This window comes from Mauremys mutica, chromosome 13 (genome assembly GCF_020497125.1).
Source record: "Mauremys mutica isolate MM-2020 ecotype Southern chromosome 13, ASM2049712v1, whole genome shotgun sequence".
NCBI classification, from domain to species: Eukaryota; Metazoa; Chordata; order Testudines; family Geoemydidae; genus Mauremys; species Mauremys mutica.
Window position 1 is genome coordinate 22,254,501 of NC_059084.1, and position 22,828 is coordinate 22,277,328.

Below are 22,828 nucleotides of genomic sequence, written 5' to 3' on the forward strand. Positions count from 1 at the left end.
CACCCAGCGCCGGGCCCTGCCTCCGCCTCTTGCACCTTCCCAGGCTGAAGGGAGCGACGGTCGTTGAGTTCAAGCGGCTGGTAGCCGGCTCCCTGCTGCCCCAGATCACCTTGGCGGAGATGCCCTGACTAGGCTGAGCAGCTGCTGGAGCAACCAGAGAGAAGCAATGGAGAGTCTCTACTCTACCAGTCCCTGCTTTCTTCCCACGCTCCCCACCTAGCAATCCCTTGTGTAACCCCATCCGTGCTCTGGGAATGGCTACCCTGCCCCAGGGGGGCTCCCAATGAATGATTGAAAACAGTTGTAGAACAGAGCACATTCAGCACAGGAGACCTGCTACCAAAGAACTGCACCTATCTTGTTCTTGCCTGTAACCACTAAAATTGCATTTACAAACCTGCATGGGGAGGGTTTTGTTTACTGATTTCTCATCATCTTAACATGAAGGAGCCCTTCCAGACATGTGTCTGATGAAGTGAGTATTCACCCACAAAGCTTATGTTCCAATACTTCTGTTAGTCTATAAGGTGCCACAGGACTCTGTCCCTTTTTACAGCACCAGAAACACGGCTAGTCCCTCTGATACTTCTAAAAGGTGGTGAACTCCCACTGCCCAGGTAGCAAGTAGCCAAAATAAAAGCAAGGCATTAGCCTACCCCACCCCCTTTTCCCAAAGGCTGTCTGGGTGAAAGCTAAAGCAGTAAGTCATGTTAACAGTCATTCTGCCCCTTTTCTTCAGAGTAAACCATATCAGAGGAATGTTTGAAACAGCAAGAATAAACCCAGGGTCTCTTCCACAGCACTGTTGTTTCCCCAAAAAGAAGTCTAGTGTCTAAAGAATAGGCTATTATGAAGAGTAGAATGGGTATGCTACATCTTGATAACTTTGACTTCTTCCATGTGCTGTTTATGGTGGTTAATAGCACTAGAATTAATTACCGCCTCTCCCCCTAGCTGGAAAATATAATCCAGATAGAAAATGTTTCATTAAGTGAAGAAAAGTCAAAATCCCAAGTAGAAGGAAAGAACCAAAGATAAGGAAAAGTCATAATTAAGAAAACCCACACTGCAAATTCACTGTTTAAATTAATTTGTGAAGTAACATACTTTCTGCTGATGGGAAAATACTGCATAGCAGTATATTGCAACATTGTAAAAAGGACATGAAAGGAGGAAGGTTTTCAAAGAGTTTAAAAAGGAGAAAAGTGCTACTATACATGAAGCATGGAATAAATCCCTCACTTGGCTACTAAAGTGTGCATTGACCAGCTCTCTACAACCTCTGCAGTGGCTGATGAGGGGACTTCTGACCACTAAGCCACCTTTTCTTTACTGGTTTAAACAGTGCTAGTGCAGCCAGGGCTTTAAAGCCAGATCCTCCTCTCCTCATAGTTGCATGGTATGGGCATGGTAGTATAAAACAATGAATTGTCAGCTTTTCCCATGTAGGGAGCTTGAAATGCACAAAGTAGCCACTTTTGAGCATAGGTACGAGTACCACTACCAACAAGAATCATAGAACAGATGCTGACATTACTAGAGAAATGTTACTGCATTTAACCAGCTTGTGTTGTAGACAAGTTACATTTAGGGTACCATATACCTTTCTACTCACTGGCATAGAGGAGAGGATCCAGTAAGAAAGCTGGCTTGTTCCACCCATTGCACACAAACTCACTGAAAGTGAGAACTCTGTAGTATATTTATGAGACCTGAAGTTACAGTTTTACAAAAGTGGAAATCAGATTGGCCAGTGAAAGTTCTGTCCATGCAGCTCTCTGCTATTGTAGCTTGCTGAGAATAAACATCCTGGTAGGGGGCTTATTCCTTCACCCTCTCACTTCCCTGGTCTTTCCTCACATGAATGAGAGCAACAATACGCAAAGTCCGAAGGTGCAAACACTTCGATGTTTATTGGGGGGAACTTCCAGCAAGCGTGATTCCAGTTTCCTTCCTCAACGTCCCCCTTCCCAGCTCTGACACCACAGAGCCTTGCCTGTGTCCCTATTCCCATTCCCCCACCCTTAGCAAAACATGATTCCAGTTCCCCCATCCCCATTTCCTCCTTACTTCCTGATTGACTGCAGACTATATAATAAAACTTGAGTTCCGCTTAGCTATACCTTAACCAATCATTTTATTGAAATTTGACTAACCAATCCTAACACATTGTAACATCGTTATTTAACCAATTATATCCCATCACCTTAATTGGTTTACACCCCAAAAAATTAATTCTACAGCAGACAGAAAATCACAGAACCAGACAGACGTTATACAGGCAAACAATAGGGAAGTGGAGACTACAGTGATAGAACAATACAGAAATGAGGACTTCACATCCCAGCTATTGTTAAGTGAGTTCTTGCCAGACAGGATGCTAAGTTTCCTTTTACATCTTCTAGGCTCGTCCCTTTCTCTGGAGGTGACAGGAATAACAGCCCAATAGCACCTTATTTCAATGTGACTAGTTTGGAATGTAAGGATGTGGCCATACACTTCCCAGTTTATGGCTGCCTCTGCTTGTTGGCCGAAGGCCTTAGCTTAAGAACAGCGCCTCAGACTGTCACAGTAAGAGAAGGCCCTTACACCAGCAGACAGTGATTTTGGATTCTTTCTTTTATACCTCTATAACTAGCTAAGTGATAAGAATACACCTAAACTCTTAAAGTATAGGCCTTTGCGGACAGGCCTGAATATCTATATCCTAACATCCCACGGTAGGTTAGAAGGATTTAGCTTCCTCCATCTCAGCATCTCTCTAGATGATCAAGATAGATCAGAATTAGTAACCATGCCTCACTTCTGAAAGATTTATGGAATACAGGTAATCTCTGAAATAGGGACAGCAGTGTTAGAGGTATGATACTTGCAAGGATTATACTTCCCCCACAACCCTCTGCCAATTGTTGTAGGTTTCTAGATTTTTTTAAAAAAATGTTTCTCTCTGCTTCTTGGTAAGAGAAAGACACACAAACAGGAAACAACCTATACTGGAGAGAACAATGGAACTGGCAACAGACAAAGTGCTATCAGCTACTTCACTTAAAAGAAATTGTTTTCCTTGTATTTTTCCTACTTAATTATTTGTAACAGTAGGTAGCACATCTTCACACAAATTTAATTAAGATGATGGCATCCACTTGTTGCAACCTACACATTTAGATTACATGAATGTAAAGGTTATGCAATGTCATTGTGTGAAGAAGTCACTGCTGTGCAAGGTTGTCAGCTAGATATTAGGATGACAGAGCACCTGCTGCAATCATTTATATTGCCCCACTGCCACCTCCGATATCAGTGCTTCTCAACCAGGGATCTGTGGCCCCCTGGAGATGCACGCGGCCCCACGGCTGAACCCCTGATCCCTGGTGCCCTCCACGAGGCTGAAGCCAGGAGGTACAGGGCTGAAGCCTCAATCCCCGACACCTCCAGGGGGCTGAAGCCAGGAGACGGGTGTGACATTGCACTCCCTACATTTATGGAAATATGCTTATGAGTGTGAATATAATATAACTAGAATATGCTTTATGCAAGGTAAGGTATCATTACAAAGCTTATAACATACTGAGTGTGTTCAACCTATTTGGATGAATGTATCATTCTTGTATCTGAAGTTAGAAATATGAAGTATTACTCTGAAGTCCTATTGTAATTATGCAAAGTGTGGTCCATTAACAGTGTCTTGGAATCTTGATGGCTCCCATTGACTAGGGCAATTGGTTGTAAATGGCTCTGTTTACTTGCAAGTCTTCCTGTGTATCAGGCCAAGAAGAATGAAGGCTTGGGGGTCTCACAGGACATGTGATCATGTCACCTGGTATTAGACTCCATCTTAAACCTGGTGCTTTTCCATTTAGAAAGAGGGGTGCAGACCCAGAGAGACAAAAGATTCCCCACTTGTGCCAAAGCTATAAAAGGGGTGGAACAAAACAAAGGGGGCTGCCAGTCATGAGAAATCCCTGAGTTACCACCTGAGCTGGAATTAACAAGGACTGTACCAAGGGAAAGGATTGGGCCAAGACTAGGAAGGAGTCTAGTCTGTGAAAGAAGCTTATTGGAACACCTCTGAGGGTGAGATTTATCTGTATTCAGTTTCTTAATGTATTAAGCTTAGACTTGTAACTTACTTTGTTCTGTCTGTTATTACTTGAAACCACTTAAATCCTACTTTTTATACTTAAGTCACTTTTATTAATTAACCTGGAGTAAGTGATTAATACCCGGGGGAGCAAACAGCTATGCATCTCTCTCTATTAGTGTTATAGGGTGTGGACAATTTATGAGTTTACCCTGTATAAGCTTTATACAGAGTAAAATGGATTTATTTGGGGTTTGGATCCCAGTGGGAGCTGGGTGTCTGGGTGCTGGAAACAGGAGTACTCGCTGAGCTGTTTTCAGTTAAGTCTGGACCTTTGAGGGCGTGGTTCAGACCCTGTTGCAGCAGGCTTGTGTGTCTGGCTCAATAAGACAGGGTTCTGAAGTCCCAAGCTGGCAGGGAAAATGGGCTCAGAGGTAGTTTCAGCACATCAGGTGACAGTCCCAAGGGGGTCTGTGACTGAACCTGTCACAGCAGGTCCTGAATCCCAGCGCCCCAAGACTCCCTGTGTGGCAGAAGCCAACAGCATGGCAGTCCCAGGGGCAGCTCCACACCTCTCCCTGCTCAGGTTGGAGGTGGGAAGCCGGAGCCAGGCAGTGCGGGAGCAGCAGCTACTCTGGCTGGTGCCCCGGGTTGAAGGTGCTCCTCAGCTCCCAGCCCCCTTTGCTCCTGCAGAGGCAGTTTGTAAGAACCGCTCAGGTGGGGATACCTGGGTCTGTGGCTGGCAACCCCCTCTGCGAACAGGGACTGCAGGGGAACCCTCTGAGCACATAGCTCCTAGTCCCCCTCTCCCTGAGCTACCCCTGGCCCTCACACAGCCCCATGTCCTATATGATACCTTATAGAGAAGAAAGTTACTAGACTGTTTACAGGGACATTGAAATATGGCCTACACCAGCAACGCTTCCCTAGTGCGGAAGTAGCTTATACCGACCAGTTCTTTTGCCCTTATAACTTACACCAGTTACCTGAACAAAATGAACTAGACTGCCAAGAGGACTGTTTTGCTGGTACAACTGCATCTACAGTAAGGCTTTTTGCTGGTATAAAAACATTGTAAATAATCATACCTGTATTATTGCACTAGAAGCTTTTGCCAGTACAGGCCAGGGCTGCCGTTGCTAGGAGAGTCTCTTGATTTAATATAATCAGATGCCTACTTATCAGGAATAATTTCCTTACGGGGGGCAACTACAGAGAGTGTGTGGCAATAAGGACATATTCTTCTTCCTAACAGCAGTAACTGTTTTTCAGCAAAATATCCCTGTAACAGGTTGGGGCTCACCACCTAGCGCCTCCCGCTGGTAAGTCTGGGAATTAGCTCTGTCTGGCGGTGTCCCGTCCGTCCTGGTGGTGTCCCGTCCGTCTTTCCGCCCTCCGTTGGCATCTCTGGACCCGCATTGCTCCCTGCTTGACGGTGTCCTCTTCGAGGCCACTGCCCTCTGGCAGTGCCCCTTAGTCCATCTGTGCCCCCTTCCCGGGGTCAGCGATCAGCAGTCCTACCCCCCAGCCACCATGTCCAACTGCCCTCTGAGTCCAATCCCTCTTGTCAGGGATCTGGCGTAGTACAATGGCCGCTCCCTATGGCCAATGGCTGGGTGTACTGCAAGGGGGGGGGACCCAGGCCCGCCCACTACTCTGGGTCCTGGCCCAGGGACCCTCTGGCAGCAGCCTCGCTGTCCTTCTCTCCCCTCCTCTATCTGTTTGCCTGGGCCGCTTCCCCTATGGCCCCTTGCACCCGCTAGGCCCTTCCCTTCAGGGCCTGCAGCCTGGCGGCTATGGGCTCAAGCTCTCTAGCCTCCCCGAGCCCTGGCCAGCACTGCGCTGTCCACAGTGCTAGTCTCCACCCTTGGAGACTGACCTTCCCCTCTCAAAGGCCTGGGACAGACCTGCTCCTGCTCTGGGCAGCCTTTATATGTGGCTGAGCCTGGTCCTGATTGGCTCACAATAAGCCCTTCTCTAACTGGCTCCCTGTCTGTGCAGGCACCCTGGCCTGCCGCAGCCCACACTCTCAGGGAATGGGGCAGTCTGCCCCACTACAATCCCACAAAGAAAAAATGTAAGGTAATACATACCTATTGGTTTTTCTGCCCCACATGATCACTTTTTGTAGCATAGACCCTGAAAAGGCCTTAAAGCTTGGGCAGACTTCTGAGAGTTCTCCCAAAAGACGGGGGTTATACTCTGTAGTGTAGAGTGGGTGTTCATCAGGGTTGTTTACTAAGTTATTAAAGAAGCTTGGTTTTATAGAAAACAAAATGTGCAAAAGAAAGATGAGGCTGGAAGATTCACTGAGTGGTACCTAACTAGCCAGTTTCATTAGCTTGGAGTTAAACAGAGGGGATATAATCAAACACAAGAACACCCATAAGCTCTTATCTAGAGTCTTTAGGACTATCATGCAAGAGTGATAAACCCATAATATCTCTAAATTGATCACTGAAGTCAGATTAGGAACAAAGTTAGCCTTGTTTATTGCAGATATGTGAAGCTATTTCCCCACATTATTTTCAAAATAAAACAACTTTAAAAAACCAAAGTTATAATAAAACCCAATATTAAAATAGTTCATGTTAGTGAGTGGAAGTCAGAATAATATCTCAGAACCCATTTGGAACAGAATCATTCTAAATATAAATAAGTTAAAACCATAATGTTGACAGCACTACAAAGCACTAGCTAGTATATTTTGCCGGTGACGGTCTAACAAGGAATTGAGAGGGTAAACATCCATAGATAGAATGAATTGTACTGTTATTACATATTTTAAAAAAAAGCAAGTGGAGGCAATTATGGCATTAAAAATATCTAAAAATAGTTCAGTGCATTGTTTAGCAAGTTATATAGAATGAGACTACAGTGCTGGCAAGTTACCAGCCCCTACACACACGGTACCATGATGTACTATAAGAATCAGCAGCTATTAAAAGGACTGTGCAGTGAGCCTGGTGCTCTTGTGCTTATAGCCAACTTAGTCACTTATTTGAACACTGAAATGTCTCCGAGGCTGAGTAGGCTGGTGCTGATCTCACGCCTCAGTTTTACATTGCAATTTACAACGTGGCAGCTTGTATAGTTTTCAGGCACGCGTCCCCTTCGGGAGAGGATAGCAACCATATGGTTAAGTTTGGATCTGATAACAGAGTAGTGGAACTGCCTCTCTTTATGCAGTTTTTGGAAGTACTCTGCCCTGTGGTTGCCAGAGTACTCAGTGGACCTCAGAGAGGACAGCGAGCTGGTAGAGCTTGCCAGAGAGCACTGGGAAGATGATGATGAAGAAAGTGACCGTAGACTAGAAGAAGTTGATGTGGACTTTTCAGATGAAGGAGATCCTTCTTTCGATTGTTGTCTCAGCAGTAGATGCTCATCCACACTCTCCTTCTTGTCTGTCTGGGTCATAGCTGTCTTCCGTGGCACTACTGTTTGAGTGCCAGCCATTCTAGCAGCAACAGAGGTTTGGGTTCCAGATGCTACCATTACAACACTGGTTTGCGTGACAGCATTAGAGAGAGTCACCGTGGGCTTCTCTTCCCATGGTTCAGTTTGAGTAGACATGCTGTTCACCTCCTTTGGTTCCACTATGGCCTCCTGACTTCCAAACCACTCCTCTGCGCCAATGTAAGAAGGACCCAGGTTATAGGATTTGCTTCCTTCAGTGTTGTTAGCCAAATCTGTTTTTTTCAGTGGTTTCTTGGGGGTGCTTGACAGTCTGGCCAACTCTGCTCTCAAGAGGTTTCCCACAGTGTAGTCTTTAGGTGATTTTGTTACATTGACCAGGTGATCAAATATTCCACTGCTCCGGCAGCTGGATGGCAGCTTAGGGCTGATCGGTTTTGACTGTGCATAAAGGATCCTGAACTCCAGGTCAAAGTGTTCAGCCACTTGGCCTGACAGCAGCAACAAGTTACTGCTATTCAATTTCCCATCAGTCCATGTGAAGCTATTGAAAACAAACCGAGATTCACAGTTAATCTCACTTTCATTGGTACATTGGAATGAATAGTACAGCTATACACACCGAGTGACAAGTACACATTAGGAGGGTTATGTGTTTAGGTGAGGTATAACTTTCCATTAGGGCTATCCATATCCAGTCCTTATGCAATCGATGACACTTTATGCCATAGGCATCTAATCTTGCAATTAAATATACAGAAACCTGGTGAGCTAATGCAGTGGCTCTCAACCTTTCCAGACTACTGTACCCCTTTCAGGAGTCTGATTTGTCTTTTGTATCCCCAAGTTATACCTCACTTCAAAAACTACTTGCTTACAAAAATCAGACAAAGTATCACTGCACACTATCACTGAAAAATTGCTCACTTTCTCATTTATACCATTTTATAAAATAAATCAACTGGAATATAAATATTGTACTTACATTTCAGTGTGTAGTATATAGAGCAGTATAAACAAGTCATTGTCTGTATGAAATTTTAGTTTGTACTGACTTTGCTAGTGCTTTTTATGTAAGCTATTATAAAACCAAGCAAACATCTAGATGAGTTGATGTACCCCCGGAAGACCTCTGTGTACTTCTAGGGGTATGCGTACCCCTGGTTGAGAACCATTGAGCTAATGTATGGTCATGTGGTTGTGCACTGGTTTTCAGGAACCCACCATGCAACTAGGTTTCATCTCTGATGCAGCAACAAAAACTAAGGGAGAAATATGTTTGCCCTTGCACAATTGGCTGTAGGTGTTTGAATAATACAAATGATGGCAGTTACAGGAAATAGCATACTAGGGACCATAGCCTGCCAGAAACAGAAGCACGGAGACAAATGTTTTTCTCCCCATGACCCTCCTCTATGGATCCGAGTGCTCAATTGAAATGCAACCACTCAATTTCCCAACGTTATTCAAGGCTGATTCAGATTAAAAAGAGTTCACGTAGCATTAGAAAGATGAACCACCAATATTGCTTTTGAGCCAATCCTATATCTTTCAAGTTAGTTTTCACTTCTTGCAGAAATCTCCTCCCCACAAAGGCCTAAAGAAATGCAAAGGACCCCAGAACTTGCCTGTAGGAGCCTGTCGTCACTCTAATGCCATCAATTAACATGAACTTCTCATGGACTTTCCCAACAATTTTAGCTCCTGACCTTGTGTAGTAAGTGTTCCCCGTTATAGTTCGAACTCTCATCAGCTGTTTAAAAGAAAAAGAAAATTAAACTGATTTTTGTAAGAGTCAACAATTGTCTTCAACATATAAACCATGCAGTGTAGGAAAGAGGAATGAAACTGACTTGCTTAATACCACTTACTGTCCAGCAAGTGTTAATACTAAGTGACACTATTATTAATCGGTTATAACAGCAAATTTGTGCTAATCACTAGAGAGATAAATGTGGCTGAAGTCCTTGTATCTACACAGCTTACATTCCAGATCAGAGATGTCAGACTCAATCTGCAGAGATGGCCCAATTCCATTTTAATTATGGGTCATTAGTCAGGGCATAGGTTAGGACTACAAAGAAACTCCCACTATTGTGAATTGGAGGTTTGCACAAAACCCTTGTCTGTAATAACTTAATTTTTAATCATTAGTGATTTAGTACCAGATTTTCACATTCAGCAACACTCATTGGGAAAATAGCCTCATCTTTGGGGATACCATTATGTCTTCCCTACCTTTGTCCCCACCATCCTTTTTGTCCCTCTGCATTTCCTGCCCTGCAAGAACTTCCAAATCCTACCCCCTCCCTTATTCTGTCCCCTGAATGTCATCATTGGGCTTTAGCACCAACCTCTCAGTGAGAGTAAATCAGGGACACGGGAGTTCACACTTCAAGATATCTGAAAACTTAAGGCAACACTGCATAGCTTTACACTTGGAAGATTCCTCAACCATGACAGCTAGAATTTTTTTTTATTATTCATAATTAAAACGTTGATTCTGAAGAACTGGAATACGTCACATGACTTATGTGACTACATCAGGTGGGTCTGACATTTGACACTTCATTTAAAAAGAAATGTGTATTATGGGGGGGAGGAGAGAACAGACTATAAAAGCCACGTGCTTTAGAACGCATGCTCCTCCGGACAAGGACAGTCTCTTCCTATACGTATGTATGGCATTCGGAACAATAGGGCTGCTCACTATGACTGTGGCCTCTGAACAGTATTGCAGTACAATGCATACAAGTTGGAATACGGGCCAATATGCTGCTTCTACATGGCTCTTGCTGGTTTTGGGAACCTATCATGTTGGGTTAATGCAGAGCCCACATTCAAATCCTGCAGCATAAATCCCCAACCTTTGGGATACACAGAGGCTTCCAAGCAAACATAAAAGAGTATCTAAAATGTTCAACTATAGGCAGCATGTGGAATACTGGTGTGCCTTTCAAAGGCAATGCTATAATTTACCATAGAAAACTCCTCTAATACTTACACCTTCCTGCTCAGGGCAGACTCCCAGACTCCTGCACATTTCCATGAAGTGGGGTAGAAAATCTTGGTCCAGAAGGATGTAGACCGGAATCTTCCGCTTTCTACAGGCTTCCTGAAGATCACTGAAGATATCAATGTCTGTGAAGGAATCCATAACCAGAGCAATCACCTGCAGAAACAGAAGACGCCATGAGGCCCACAGCCTGACTCTCATTACACAAGCAAGCATGACTTTGCCTGTCTAGATCAGTAGCTCCCTCAGTCAGTTCTCATTCACAAACATGTCTGGCTATACAATACCACTTTCATGCTGCTTTTTGTTATTGTTTGGCAAAATGTTCGTCTTCTGTTCCCACAATTTAGTCAAACTCATTATGCCCTGGAGTATACAGGATGATCCCAGATGGACATTTCCCACACCCGTTAATGCTCTCACATGTTGTGGTTTGCTTTTCTGCACAACCTTGCATAATGACACCTTATTTCAGCACCCGAGGAGCTGGTGTGGCACAGTCAGCAGTCTTGCAGAGTTGGCTCCACTCCCTTGCTCCCAGATACTCTGGGCTGAATACCTCCTGCTGCAAGGGTTTGTCTTAGCCCTACAGTTGCTGATCAGTTCACTGTGGCTCGAGAGAGTTTTAGATATAAAAGCTCCTATCTATACTGGACTACAGGTCTGTCGCATCTTAGGTGCATTTAACATGTGCGATTTCAGCTTTACGCGGTCGGCAAAAACAAGAAAAACAATTTAAATACTGTTTCTGTAGTGCGGGCGATTCCGCCCGCCATTACACTCAATGTAATTTTGACTATACACGATTTTCGCTTTACGTGCTGACTGCGGAACATAACCCCAGCGTAAGATGAGACAGACCTGTATCTAACATGTCTTCCATCCCTGTAGTATCTGAGCATCTCACAAGCTTTAATGAATTTATCCTCACAACACCCGTGTGGTAGGGATGCACCATCATCACCCTCATGCATACAGAGATTGAGCTGCTTATCCACGATCACAAAGGGAGTCTTGGGCAGAGCTGGGAACTGAACCCTGATAGAGCCAGGTATTAATAGTCTGAGTCCCAGTCCAGTGCCTTCACCAAAAGATCATCTTTCCACCAGCATTAGCATCATTGCATGCTTTCTGCTAATAATTCCTCTAGTGTAGACAGGGCCCAAGACAGGAGGATCCCTCTCTTCCAAGCCACTAAGAACTAGGACCACAGCCATGTGTGTTCTAGCAACCCACCTAGCTGACTCCAAATGTCATCACAGAGCTAGAGATCTAGCCCTTCATCATTCAGAAGAAGTGCATCTGGCTTGGGGATGATGGAGATGGGTAAAAAAAAAAAAAAAAATCGATTTGATGGCTTGTTTCGCCATATTCCAAAGTATTGGCACATTAAAGGAGAGTGGCTATACAAGTAATGCAGGTATATGGGACCTGCACTTATCAGGTGTGACCCAGCCCCAACGTGTGTATAGGTACATTGCATAACCACTACTTGTGTGGTATTGCTCACACAAAGTTACTTCCCACAAGTACAGAGATTTACTTTTTTGTTCACCATTGTACCCTGTTCCAAAGCACTGGTAATTAGAGTCTGCAGAAATACTCAGATGTTTTTAAACAGATTTGCTTATGGCATGTGTCTTAACAAGAGTTTACTATAGAACACATTCGCAGAAACCACAACTTAAGTGGACATTAGAAAATATCCACTGAAAGTAGATTTGGAGTTGAAAAACTCCACATTTTCACAAGAATCCCAATTCTAAAAGTCATGCATATCAAATCAAGGAAGATAAGCAGTACCTATGATTTAGGTGTCCAGTGAAAGTTAAACAGCTTGAATTTTAGCTCTTGAGCACTTGCAACAAGCTACCCTCCAAGAATTATTCACAGAAGTTTGGCAAATAATTTGAGGAAACAATAAGCTGTTGTGACAATGCACAGCCAGAAGAAGGAGGCTAAAGGTATTTAGCAAAAGCATTCAGTTTTGGTCCACTTCTACTCCCATTAAGTCAATGCTAGAAAAAACTCCTGTTTAATTCAAGTGGAGCAGTTAGACGAACAATGGCCGCTATTGAAAAGCTCATACTAAATCGGTCAAACGAGTTATTGGCTGCACTTTATCCACCCAGCTGTAATCTCACCAATACTTGCAATCTGAAAGGCATCATTAGTGAATGTGCTTCTAAGGGTATGTCTACACTGCAATTAAAAACCCCATGTCTGACCCATGCCAGCTGGCTCAGGCTTGCGGGGCTCAGACTAAGGCGTGGTATAGACATTAGGGCTTGGGCTGTGCCATGGGGCTGGCAATCCCATGGGCCAGATCTAAAGCCCTGAGAGGCCGGATCCGGCCCGTGGGCTGTAGTTTGCCCACCCCTGGTGTAGACATAAAGCAGGAGTGGCCAACCTGAGCCTGAGAAGGAGCCAGAATTTACCAATGTACATTGCCGAAGAGCCACTGTGATACGTCAGTAGTGGGCGCCACCTCTCCCAGTGCCTCCCACCCACCAATCAGTGCCTCCTCCCCTCTCTGTACCTCCCGATAAGCTGTTTGGTGGCATGCAGGAGGCTCTGGGGTGAAGGGGAAGGAGCGAGGACACAGCAGGCTGAGGAGTGGGGCTGGGAAGGGGTGGAGTGGGGGCAGGGCCTGTGGCAGAGCCAGGGGTTGAGCAGTGATCACCCCCCGGCACACTGGAAAGTTGGTGCCTGTAGCTCCAGCCCCAGAGTCGGTGCCTATACAAGGAGCCACATATTAACCTCTGAAGAGCCGCATGCGGCTCCAGAGCCACAGGTTGGCCACCCCTGACAAAGACTCCTGATGCACTGTCCTCACCTTTTGCTTTGTATGCCTGGCACTACAGTGGCAGAAACTAAAATACCAGTGGACTGAAACTACTGTTCTGGTTCACAGGATCCAAGTGACTTACTTTGGAAAGCTAGATGCTAGTGAATGCAGTATGATCACACAGTTCTGGCTTCAGGGCGTTTCTACCAGTCCATCAGTCACTAGCTGCCCCAAGGTTCAATCAAAATCAAATATTGACTCACCAGTCGTTAGGCAATAACAAGCTGTTGCTGTTTGATAGTCATCTCTCTCACTGTTTAATTACATTTTGTTTAATACATTTACACCCTTCCCTCGTTTAGGATTGTGCATGACCTCAAGCTGAAAGTTTATCCATCCACTCTCCCCCTCATACACCAGTCCTTTTGCCAAACATTGAAGCTGCCTAGCTACATAGCCTTACAACTAGGAAGACGACAGTGCTACTCCTTAGACTGACCACGAGAAGAGTGCTATGATGTTTCTGGCCAGCGTTTCTTCCTCCAGGTGGTCACCTCTACTGCAAATAAGCTCCCCAATTCAGCAAACAGTAGAGCTCACCTGGAACTGAAGTGGCATTGGAACCACGATCTCATCTACCAGTGTTACAGAACCACTTCCCCACCAGCTTAACTTTCCTTTTAGCCTGGAGGGGAACATGTGCATCCAGAAATATTTAAACCTTGTTATAAGGCTATGGAAGGGAGGGGAAAGAAAAAGTGAAGTCTGAAGAGACAGACCACATTTACAGTCTGAGCAAAGTTCATTCTGAACCTGGGGTTTTACATGGAATCATGGCATGTTACGGATGCACACCATACCAAGCTATTAACATGCAGATATAGGTACATACTATATCAGAAAAGTTGCTTGGAAATTGGGGAGGGGGGGAGGAGAAGTTTGTCTTTCTTTTTAAAAATATATGCACACTACATCCAAATTTATGGATGGACTGGAAAGGGCAGTATCATCCAAATCTTTAAACCAAGTGCTCAATTCCTCAGAGCTTCAAACATTTCTGAACTGCTGTTTTAAACAGAGAACTTCTCTAAGCTCTGCAAGGGGAGAGAAACCCAGTGAAAGCAATTTCTCCCTTTTACAACATTTGGTCTTCAAGAAGCAGCTTGGAACAGAGGATCCTAACTGCTCATGGCATACAGAGACCAAGAGACTTTTCACACAAATAAGGGTAGAGTACCCACTTGTGTAGTTGCAGTCTGTCACCTATTCTTACTCATGAAATTTCACTCTTCACTGCTTCAGGAAGGATGCGTGCATACATGCAGGATGGGCGTATAGTAGACCCTCTCCATAGTTTGATCCCTGCAGGATGATCCAGGCCTCAGCTTTAGTGTGTGTTTTAGGCCACAGGAGTTGTTTTAGTCTCGAGTGAGTAGTGTGACTAGTTTCTGCCACTGAAGGGTGCATGTACAGCCATAGGGGGGGTATAAGTTATTCATTCTCTTGTCGTTTCCCTTCATTGCACCAGCTATGAACATATTATAACAATACAGATTAATAGCTACACCTCCCTTGCTATTTCCGGTACCTGAATCACTTGTTTACTTCACTAAACTCAGGTTTTAATCCCTTCTTGTATAGAATAGAGAGAATGCTACATCAGCAACCTTTACTGAACCACACCAGCTGGAACTGATTAGCCCTTTGAAGGCACTGAGAGACCTGGCCAGAATCAGCAACTTTCCTATCTGATAAAAACCCAAGATAAAGAAATGCTCAATACCTCCCAACATTTGGAGGTTTCTATGCAGACCCAAGGCATTATGTGACAGAGGTAATCCCTGGAGAAGAGGCCAGTCTCATGAAGTAGTTTGAGTTGTATGCAAGTTACAGCAGACAGCTCTGGTTTCAAGTAGCTCTAGCACCTGTAGAAGAAGTGGGTTTATCTCTAGCAGATAGGATTATCCAGTAACCATTCCCCTACTGAATCTGAGATTTCCAGAATTTTCAGGTATCAGTGCTACAGTAATAGGTTAGAATTAAGCCCATTGCTTGAGTACTGTGATGTATTTCTAGCCACTACCTCTGGACTTTACCTTCCTCAGTGAGCTATGTGTACACTTCAACAGGACAAGTCACAAGGCCAAGTTTCTTGTTGTAGGTCCACATCTACCTCTGAGCCACACAACTCCAATCCTCCCACTGCACATTACTGTCAGGTATAGGAATATGGAAAGAGGTGCCATTTTCCTACTGCACTGGACAGACCAGCATTCCAAGTCAAACACAAATAGAGCAAGGTTTCTATTCAGGTATTTTAGATTTTCAGAGCCACCCCTAGGAAAGGCACTTCCTTCCAGCCTGCTATTATTATTGAATAAGTGTCAGACCATTGGGCCATCTAATCCAATATCCTGCCTTTGGCTGTAGTTAATACCCATAGCTTCAGCGGAAACCAACCCCAACCTCTATACAGAGCACATAGTACCAAGCCAGGTACACCGTGTTGTACACTGGGGTGGGAAAGGAAGAACATAACTTTCTTCCTAACTCTCAGTCAGTTTATGCCCTGAAGTATGAGATTTAGTGACTGTTTTTATTAGGTCTAATTACACGTTATTGGTCCTAATTTTATCGCGGCTATTTTTATTAACTTCAGCTATAGTAATTGACTGACCTCTTGGGGTTGTGAATTCCTTAGGTGGATTACACACCATTTCAAGTCGCTCTCTTTTATTCATTCTAAATTCACTTGTCCTTTTTTCTCAAGTGACCCCTTTCCCCTCATATTGTAGGGCAGCATTAAAAAAAAAAAATCTTATCTGTTACTCCCTCTTCATAACTTAACACTGATTGACATGAATTCTGGACCTCAAGACTATACAGCTTTAAAAATTCAGCCCCATAGCACTTGGCCTTTCCTGTTCTATTGTGTTTTGGGTGGAATTGTTGTGGGTTGTCATGCACATATAGATCAACAGCGGACCTGACAAGTTTCTTTTTTTAAACTCCCTAGGTGTATTTTTAAAGTTATTGTTTGTTAGCAACCAAAAGAAGCGTACTCAGAACGTGATCCTACCAGATTAAAAAGCCTGACCTAGCTCACTCCAGAAATGATTGTCCAAATGCTCATCGGATTCCCTCCCATAATACACATACCTTCAAATGGCAACCAGAAACCAATTTGAGTTAGCAAAGGGCAGGGTGGAGGGCGGTGTTAGTTTGAGCGTAAGTTACAGGTAAGCAGGAAAAAAAATCCTCCTCTGGGTGCCTGTAAAATACTGTTCCATTATAGAAAGGACTAGGTGGGGGAAGGAGATATTGCCTTGGTGTCCTCTGGTACTGGCCACTGTCAGAGACAGGATACTAGACATCTGACCAATTATGGCAACTTATGCCAAGTCAAACTTTGGAGTGCAAGGGAGAAAATGAGCAAGACCTACTCCTTCGGTTGTTTGATGCCTGCTTGGTTCTTAGTAGCATTGTAAGATATCTTAGGCGATGTCTATACAACAGTAACACAGCTACGGTGATGCAGCTGTGCTGCTGTAGTGCCAGAGCAAATGCTTCCTACGTTGATGGATGGGTGGGTGTTTCTCATTGAAGTTTTAATCCACCTCTCCAAGCAGAAGTCACTAGGTTGATAGAAGAATTCTATCAACCTAGCTGCACCTTTACCGGGAGTTAATTTGATATAACTACAGCATATGAGGTGTGAAAAATTTTACAGATGAGTGACATAGCTAGATCTAATTTTAAGTGTAGAGCAGGCCTAAGATACAAGTTATAGGAGCTATGGGGCCCAAAGATCAGTGGAGATAGACAGCTATTCGGGATGTTACGTTACTGTGACAAAACAGGATCTGGCCCATTGCCTCTAGCAATCGTTTTTGCTAGAAGTGCATGTTGTGTGTGGTGTTTATCAACTAGATTAGGTCTTGGGCATGGTTCAAATGTCTAACTTTAACCAACAAAAACAATGCTTTCCCCCTGGCTCAGCCGCTAGTGAAAAGCCCAGCTACTGTGCCATCTTCAGCTGCTAGCCCTAGACTCTGCACAGGGGCTCAATCTTGCTAAGCAGCCTCACTAGTAGGCATCCGAGACAAAGATGACAAGAAGGACATCCCCCTTATCTCAGATATTAGCTACTGAAAAAAAGACTGCTTGCTTTCTTCTCCCCATCTCAGTCTTCTGGCTGGTAGGGGTGGCAGGTGGGAGACAGAACAAAAAGGACTTCTAAGCCGTCCTTTTGCCAGCTTCCCAGTTTTGGCATCTTCAGTCCCACCTTCCAAGAAGCTAAATGCCTGCCTCTTTTGCGCCCCTCAAACAGCTACCTCCGGGTTCCCACTGGCAGTAGTGAAACTGGCTAGCATCAGGTGAAGTTTAACTCTACTGCTGCTGAGCAAATCTATGAACAACAGCTGTTTACAGACTAGGGAGCTGGGAGGGAAGGAGAAGGGAGGGAGAAATCACAGCATTATGGCCAGAGGGTTGTCTTTGCAGATAAAATCCTGTTGCATCAGAGAGGGAAACTACACGTGCAAGAACTTTGAAAAGCAACACGACATTTATTAAGGAACTGCAGCTACACAAGACAAATTGGTTAGGAACTTGATATGGGAGCAATTAAGGGTCCATTTGTCTTGGCCAAGACAAACTTCAGCTCATGAGCAGTGGAACATTTGGGTGAAAAGATTTGGAATGTCTTGGCAAGCAGCATAAAGGGAGGATGAAGTTTAATGTTTATGTAACTGTGTAACATTGCTAGAAGGGAAAGAATTAATGGGTGTGGCCCAGATCCCTCAAAAAAATTTCTAAGCTGTTTAAAAACTGAACAGGTTTCTGCATGATGTTTTTGATAGGTGATAAGGCAGACACGGAGCAATACATTCATAATATGTTGTTTAATAGGTTTAGGGTTCTTTAAAAATTAATTACTTTACCCTTTCTGCAATACAGAGACTACTGCGAAGCAAGAAGTGGTTAAATCATTATGATCCTAACACTAAAATGTTATTTCTCCTAATCTTGTGACTTTATAATTTGACTCATTTGTTTTGAAGAGAAATGACACACACGTCCTAATATTCTGGCTAGGATAGCATGTTAGATGCATAGTCTTACACAGTAGTACAGCTTGTATGCAGGGTTATGAAACTGGAAGCTTTTACTATAGAAAGTGTGATATTTATAATAAAATATATGGCGATATACCTATCTCATGGAACTGGAAGGGACCCTGAAAGGTCATCAAGTCCAGCCCCCTGCCTTCATTAGTAGGACCAAGTACTGATTTTGCCCCAGATCCCTAAGTGGCCCCCTCAAGGATTGAACTCACAACCAATGTCAATGCTCAAACCACTGTGTTTTCCCTCCCCCCTAAAGAGTGGGAGGGAAGTATCTGACAAGTTACAAAGTGGAAGTGACAGACACTACATGCTAAGTAAGGCATATGCATATGGGGCAATTCAGCCTTCACGCTACAATTTCTGACTTCTGAGTGCATTGTTTCCTCAACCTTTATATCACATTAGTGCCAATTTTAAACAGGTATAATTAACCATATTGCTGGTGCAGCATTGCAAGAGTAAGTGCAGTGATGACAAGAGCTGGGCATACATAGCAGAAAAGGTGTTCCATTTTGCATAGTGAAGGCAGTTACGGCACTAAAGATCTTCTCCTGCTGTAATCCGCAGCAGCTGGAGGAGTCAGCATCAACAGGTCCGTATTCAGGCAGCTTAGCAGACAGTCCAGGTTTCAGCCCAGTCACTGAGATAGTATTGGTCCCAGCTACACTACATGTTATAACCAGCTCAGAGTACATCTGGGTGATGATCAAGTCCCTGACTCAGAGATCTCAATCCAACCTTGCTCCTTACAAGAAGCTGGAAGCATAGTATAAAAGTTGCAGGGAATCCCTTGCCTGCATTCTGAGGGTTATGGGGGTTTGTTTTGCTTTCTTGTAGATCAGAGCTTCCTACAGCCATGGTTTGTTTCAGTGCTGCCTCTCTCTCCCTTCTTACATACATACCTCAAGATAAACTAAGGGATGCTTTTCAAACCATGATCTAGGAGAGCATTAGTTAGAACTGGCAAGGGTGATGCAGATCAAGAGTCTGACTAGCCCCAGGTGCAACATACAAGGGTACAGTCCAGACTAATGAGTAGCAGTGTTATCCCCACCCTGTAAAGGGCACCTCAGGTTACAATGCCTTGCTGCTGTAGTCTCCAACCTGGACTGCTCTCAAACAGCCTCCAGAACGTAAATCACTCCCAGCTATGTGTGTACATGCTACAGCCAGCCAGCCACACCTTGACTCTTGCCAGCTTTAAAGATTACTACAGGGTGATCCCAACACACTCCCACATTTCTCCCCAGGAATATATGTCCTGTACTGCCAAGCCCTCTCCTGGACAGCACAAATAGGTTAAGTCCATTATTCCTTTAAGAAAATAATAAGTAAGGCTCAGATTTTGTCAAGTTTCTTTTGTTTTTTAAACGAGACAGGTCACAGGCTTCTGTGGATTTTTGTATATTGCCTATGACCTGTGGTTTTTACTAAAAATATTCATAGAATCATAGATTAGGGTTGGAAGGGACCTCAAGAGATCTAGTCCAACCCCCTGCTCAAAGCAGGACCAATCCCCAAATGGCCCCCTCAAGGAGGGGGCTCACAATCCTGGATTTAGCAGGCCAATGCTCAAACCACTGAGCTATCCCTCACAAAGTGGGGAGAAAGGAAGGTCCAGCACCCACAGGCACTGAGCAGGTGGGAGCTCGGAGGTCCCCTTGCCACCTGGAGTTGTGGGGGAGGTTTCCCCACCATCCATAGCAGCTGCGGGGGTCCTCCCGTGCCCACAAACACCCCTGCAGAGGCTGGGAGCTGCAGGGTCCCCCTGCTGCTCAGGGGCTCTGTCACCAGCAGCAGCAGAGAGCTGCACGGCCTGCCAACTGACAGCTCCAGGGAAGTAAACGTCACAGAGGTCTCTGGAAGTCACAGATTCCGTGACATAATCATAGCCTTAACAGGCACACAACTTACTACCCCAAAGGAAGTTACCCAGACACTTCAACATGACCATACTGGATTAGATAAAACAAAAACAAGTTTATTATCAACTACAAAGTACAAGTAATAAGGCATAAGAGGCAGAAATGGTTACAAGATAAAACACTGCCTAACAAACTACATTAGATTCAAAGCAAAGTTCTCACTAGTTGCTTTCAACAGTCATAAGAATCAATCCACAGGTCAGGACTCGTCCCTGTTTAAGAGCTGCTTCCTTTGTCTCTTTAGGGGCAGTGAATGTGATGGGCATGGTCTGTGTGTGGGGTGGAGCGTCTCGGGGCCTGTGTCTCCCCTTTTTGTAGTTTCAGTCCCACTCTTGAAAAACATTTCCAGCAGAGACCCAAAGAGATAATCTACATGAACGGATATTCGCTGCTTGTTTTTTTTCACATATGTAAGCGTCCTTTAGTTTTCCTCTCTGCTTGATGATTCTGTTTATTGCTTAAATACAAATTAGAGCAAGTACACATTCCCTCTTTTGTTTAGGGCAGACCTGATTTCTGCCTGTGCAAGGCAGTGGAGTTTCAAACATGTGTTAAAGCAGCAAAGAGTCCTGTGGCACCTTATAGACTAACAGACGAAGCATGAGCTTTTGTGGGTGAATACCCACTTCGTCGGATGCATGTGTTGTTAACCCCTTAGAGGGGAATGTTATAACGTCACATAGACTGTACGGCCACATTGTACCAGGGATAACACTGACTCCCCAGCAAATTATGGGTTTTCAAATGATACCTCACCTAGGCATGGTTTGTACAAAGATTATTGCACTAATGTGCACAGTAGGAGTACAGGGATTTATTCAATCGCAGCCAGACTCTGGTTTTCCGCACCAACAGCTCACCCTCATTAACTGCGCAGATTAAGCACTCGCCCAGTCCCTAGAGCCAGAGGCAGCGCTCGGGGACCTGAGCCAGGGGCTAGAGGTTACTCACACTAAAGGACACAGCAGCAGAGTGGGTTAAACTCCCCCCTGCAGCCCAGCTTCCATGGGGCGCTGGAACAGTCTGTATAGTGCGGGTACTGACCGAGAGTCATTCACCAAACTCTAAACCCCTGTAGTGATGGAAAACACTTCCAGCCAGGGGCTGATGCAGCTGCTACACTCGCAGCACCCCCAGTTCCCCAGGCACAAGCCTGGGCGCCCGGAAGAGGCGGCGGCTCGGGCAGGAAGGGGGCGCCGAGGCCGGGCTGGGGACTCACCTCCCTGGCCGAGCGGATCTGCCTGCGCACCGCCTCCTTGCAGCTGTAGATGGTCTCCCCGAAGCTGGGCTGGAAAAGCGCCTCCACGCGGGTGAGGCCGCGGTACGAGCCGCTGGAGAATCCCGGCCAGCCCAGCTCCAGCACGGGCGGCTCCACGTCCGACTGCTCGGGGAAGTAGGTGAGCGAGGAGCAGTCCAGCGAGGCGCTGAGCGAGGGCTCGCCCGCCCCGTCCTCGGCCCCGGCCGGCCGCGCGGCCGCCTGGAGGATGGCCTGGATCTCGGGCTCCGAGAGGAAGCCGGGCACCTTCTCCCGGCGCAGGAACGCGCGGAACGCGGCCCGGCCGCCCGCCACCAGCTCCTCCAGCGCCAGCCGCTGCGCCTCGCTGTAGAGCTCGGGCGAGCTCGGCTCCCCGGGGGGCCAGCGGCCGGGCGCGTCCTCCAGGCACTGGGACTGGTTCGCCATGGGGAGCCGCGGCCGCCGCTACCACCGGCCCGGGGAGAAGGGAACTGAACCGAAAGGGGGCAGAGCCGAGGCTGAGCCGGGGCCTTTTATAGGGAGTTTGAACCCAAACGAGCTGCCGCCACGGCCTGGGGAGGCCGCTGCCGCTCCTCCCCCCGCTGTGGTTGGCTGGCCGCTTTTGAATGTGTTTGGCCGAGGCCGCCCCTAGCTCCTCCCGCTACCGGCCGGCTTCAGTGCCCCGCGGGCTGGGCGAGGGAGCCCGGCTGCTGCGCCTGCCTCCGCACGCTCCCTGCTCCCCCGGCCCCGGTTCCCCCTGCTGGGACGCGCGCTGAGCGGACTGCCCGGAGTCTGGCCAGCAGCGCCGGGTGTCGGGCCCCGACCACGCGAGCAGCGTCAGGAGCTGGGCTGTGCGGGGAGCCTGAAACGTTTTCCCTCTCCCGGGCTGGCTGCAGGCTTTGCCCTGCAGCTCCCTCCTCACCGGATCATCTGCGCTTTTTACTAGAGTTGTTAGAAAAGGGCTAAGTAAAAAGTTCACACACACACACACACCCATATTCCCTTGGCATTTGGAAATGTGGAGTTATTACTCTTTGCAGAGTCAGACCTGTTCTACTCATGATGACGCTCCTTATTTAGTGGGCTGCATTTAACAGGAGATGCATGTGCCCCTTGAAAAGAGGGGTGTACGGGCAAAGAAGCGAAAGCATCCAAAATCCTCGCTGCCCATCCCATGATCTGAGCCTGTTGCATTTAGCAGAGGTAAGTGGGAAGGTCCTGAGAGAAGAAAGGGCTGGAAG

At 45.9% G+C, this 22,828-nt stretch overlaps 1 protein-coding gene across 1 annotated transcript; it reads right to left on the bottom strand.

Moving 5' to 3' along the window:
- Positions 1-6,571: 6,571 nt before the first annotated feature.
- On the bottom strand, positions 6,572-22,084 carry LOC123347277 (protein FAM83D-like). Its single transcript, XM_044984676.1, has 4 exons — positions 21,573-22,084; positions 10,500-10,667; positions 9,124-9,248; positions 6,572-8,039 (listed from the first exon to the last, which is right to left on the bottom strand). The coding sequence occupies exons 1-4, from the start codon at positions 22,032-22,034 to the stop codon at positions 7,079-7,081; spliced, it is 1,716 nt and encodes a 571-aa protein (XP_044840611.1). The 5' UTR covers positions 22,035-22,084; the 3' UTR covers positions 6,572-7,078.
- Between the last annotated feature and the right edge of the window lie 744 nt (positions 22,085-22,828).

Bases quoted from the DNA above. Each gene is read 5' to 3' on its own strand.
- LOC123347277 (XM_044984676.1), bottom strand. From the start codon at position 22,034: ATGGCGAACCAGTCCCAGTGCCTGGAGGACGCGCCCGGCCGCTGGCCC. The intron at 9,249-10,499 runs GTAAGTATTAGA...TCTTTTAAACAG, and splicing joins TCTGCCCTGAGCAGGAAGGT to CTGATGAGAGTTCGAACTAT. The intron at 8,040-9,123 runs GCAAGTTCTGGG...TGTTTTCAATAG, and splicing joins GTGACGACAGGCTCCTACAG to CTTCACATGGACTGATGGGA.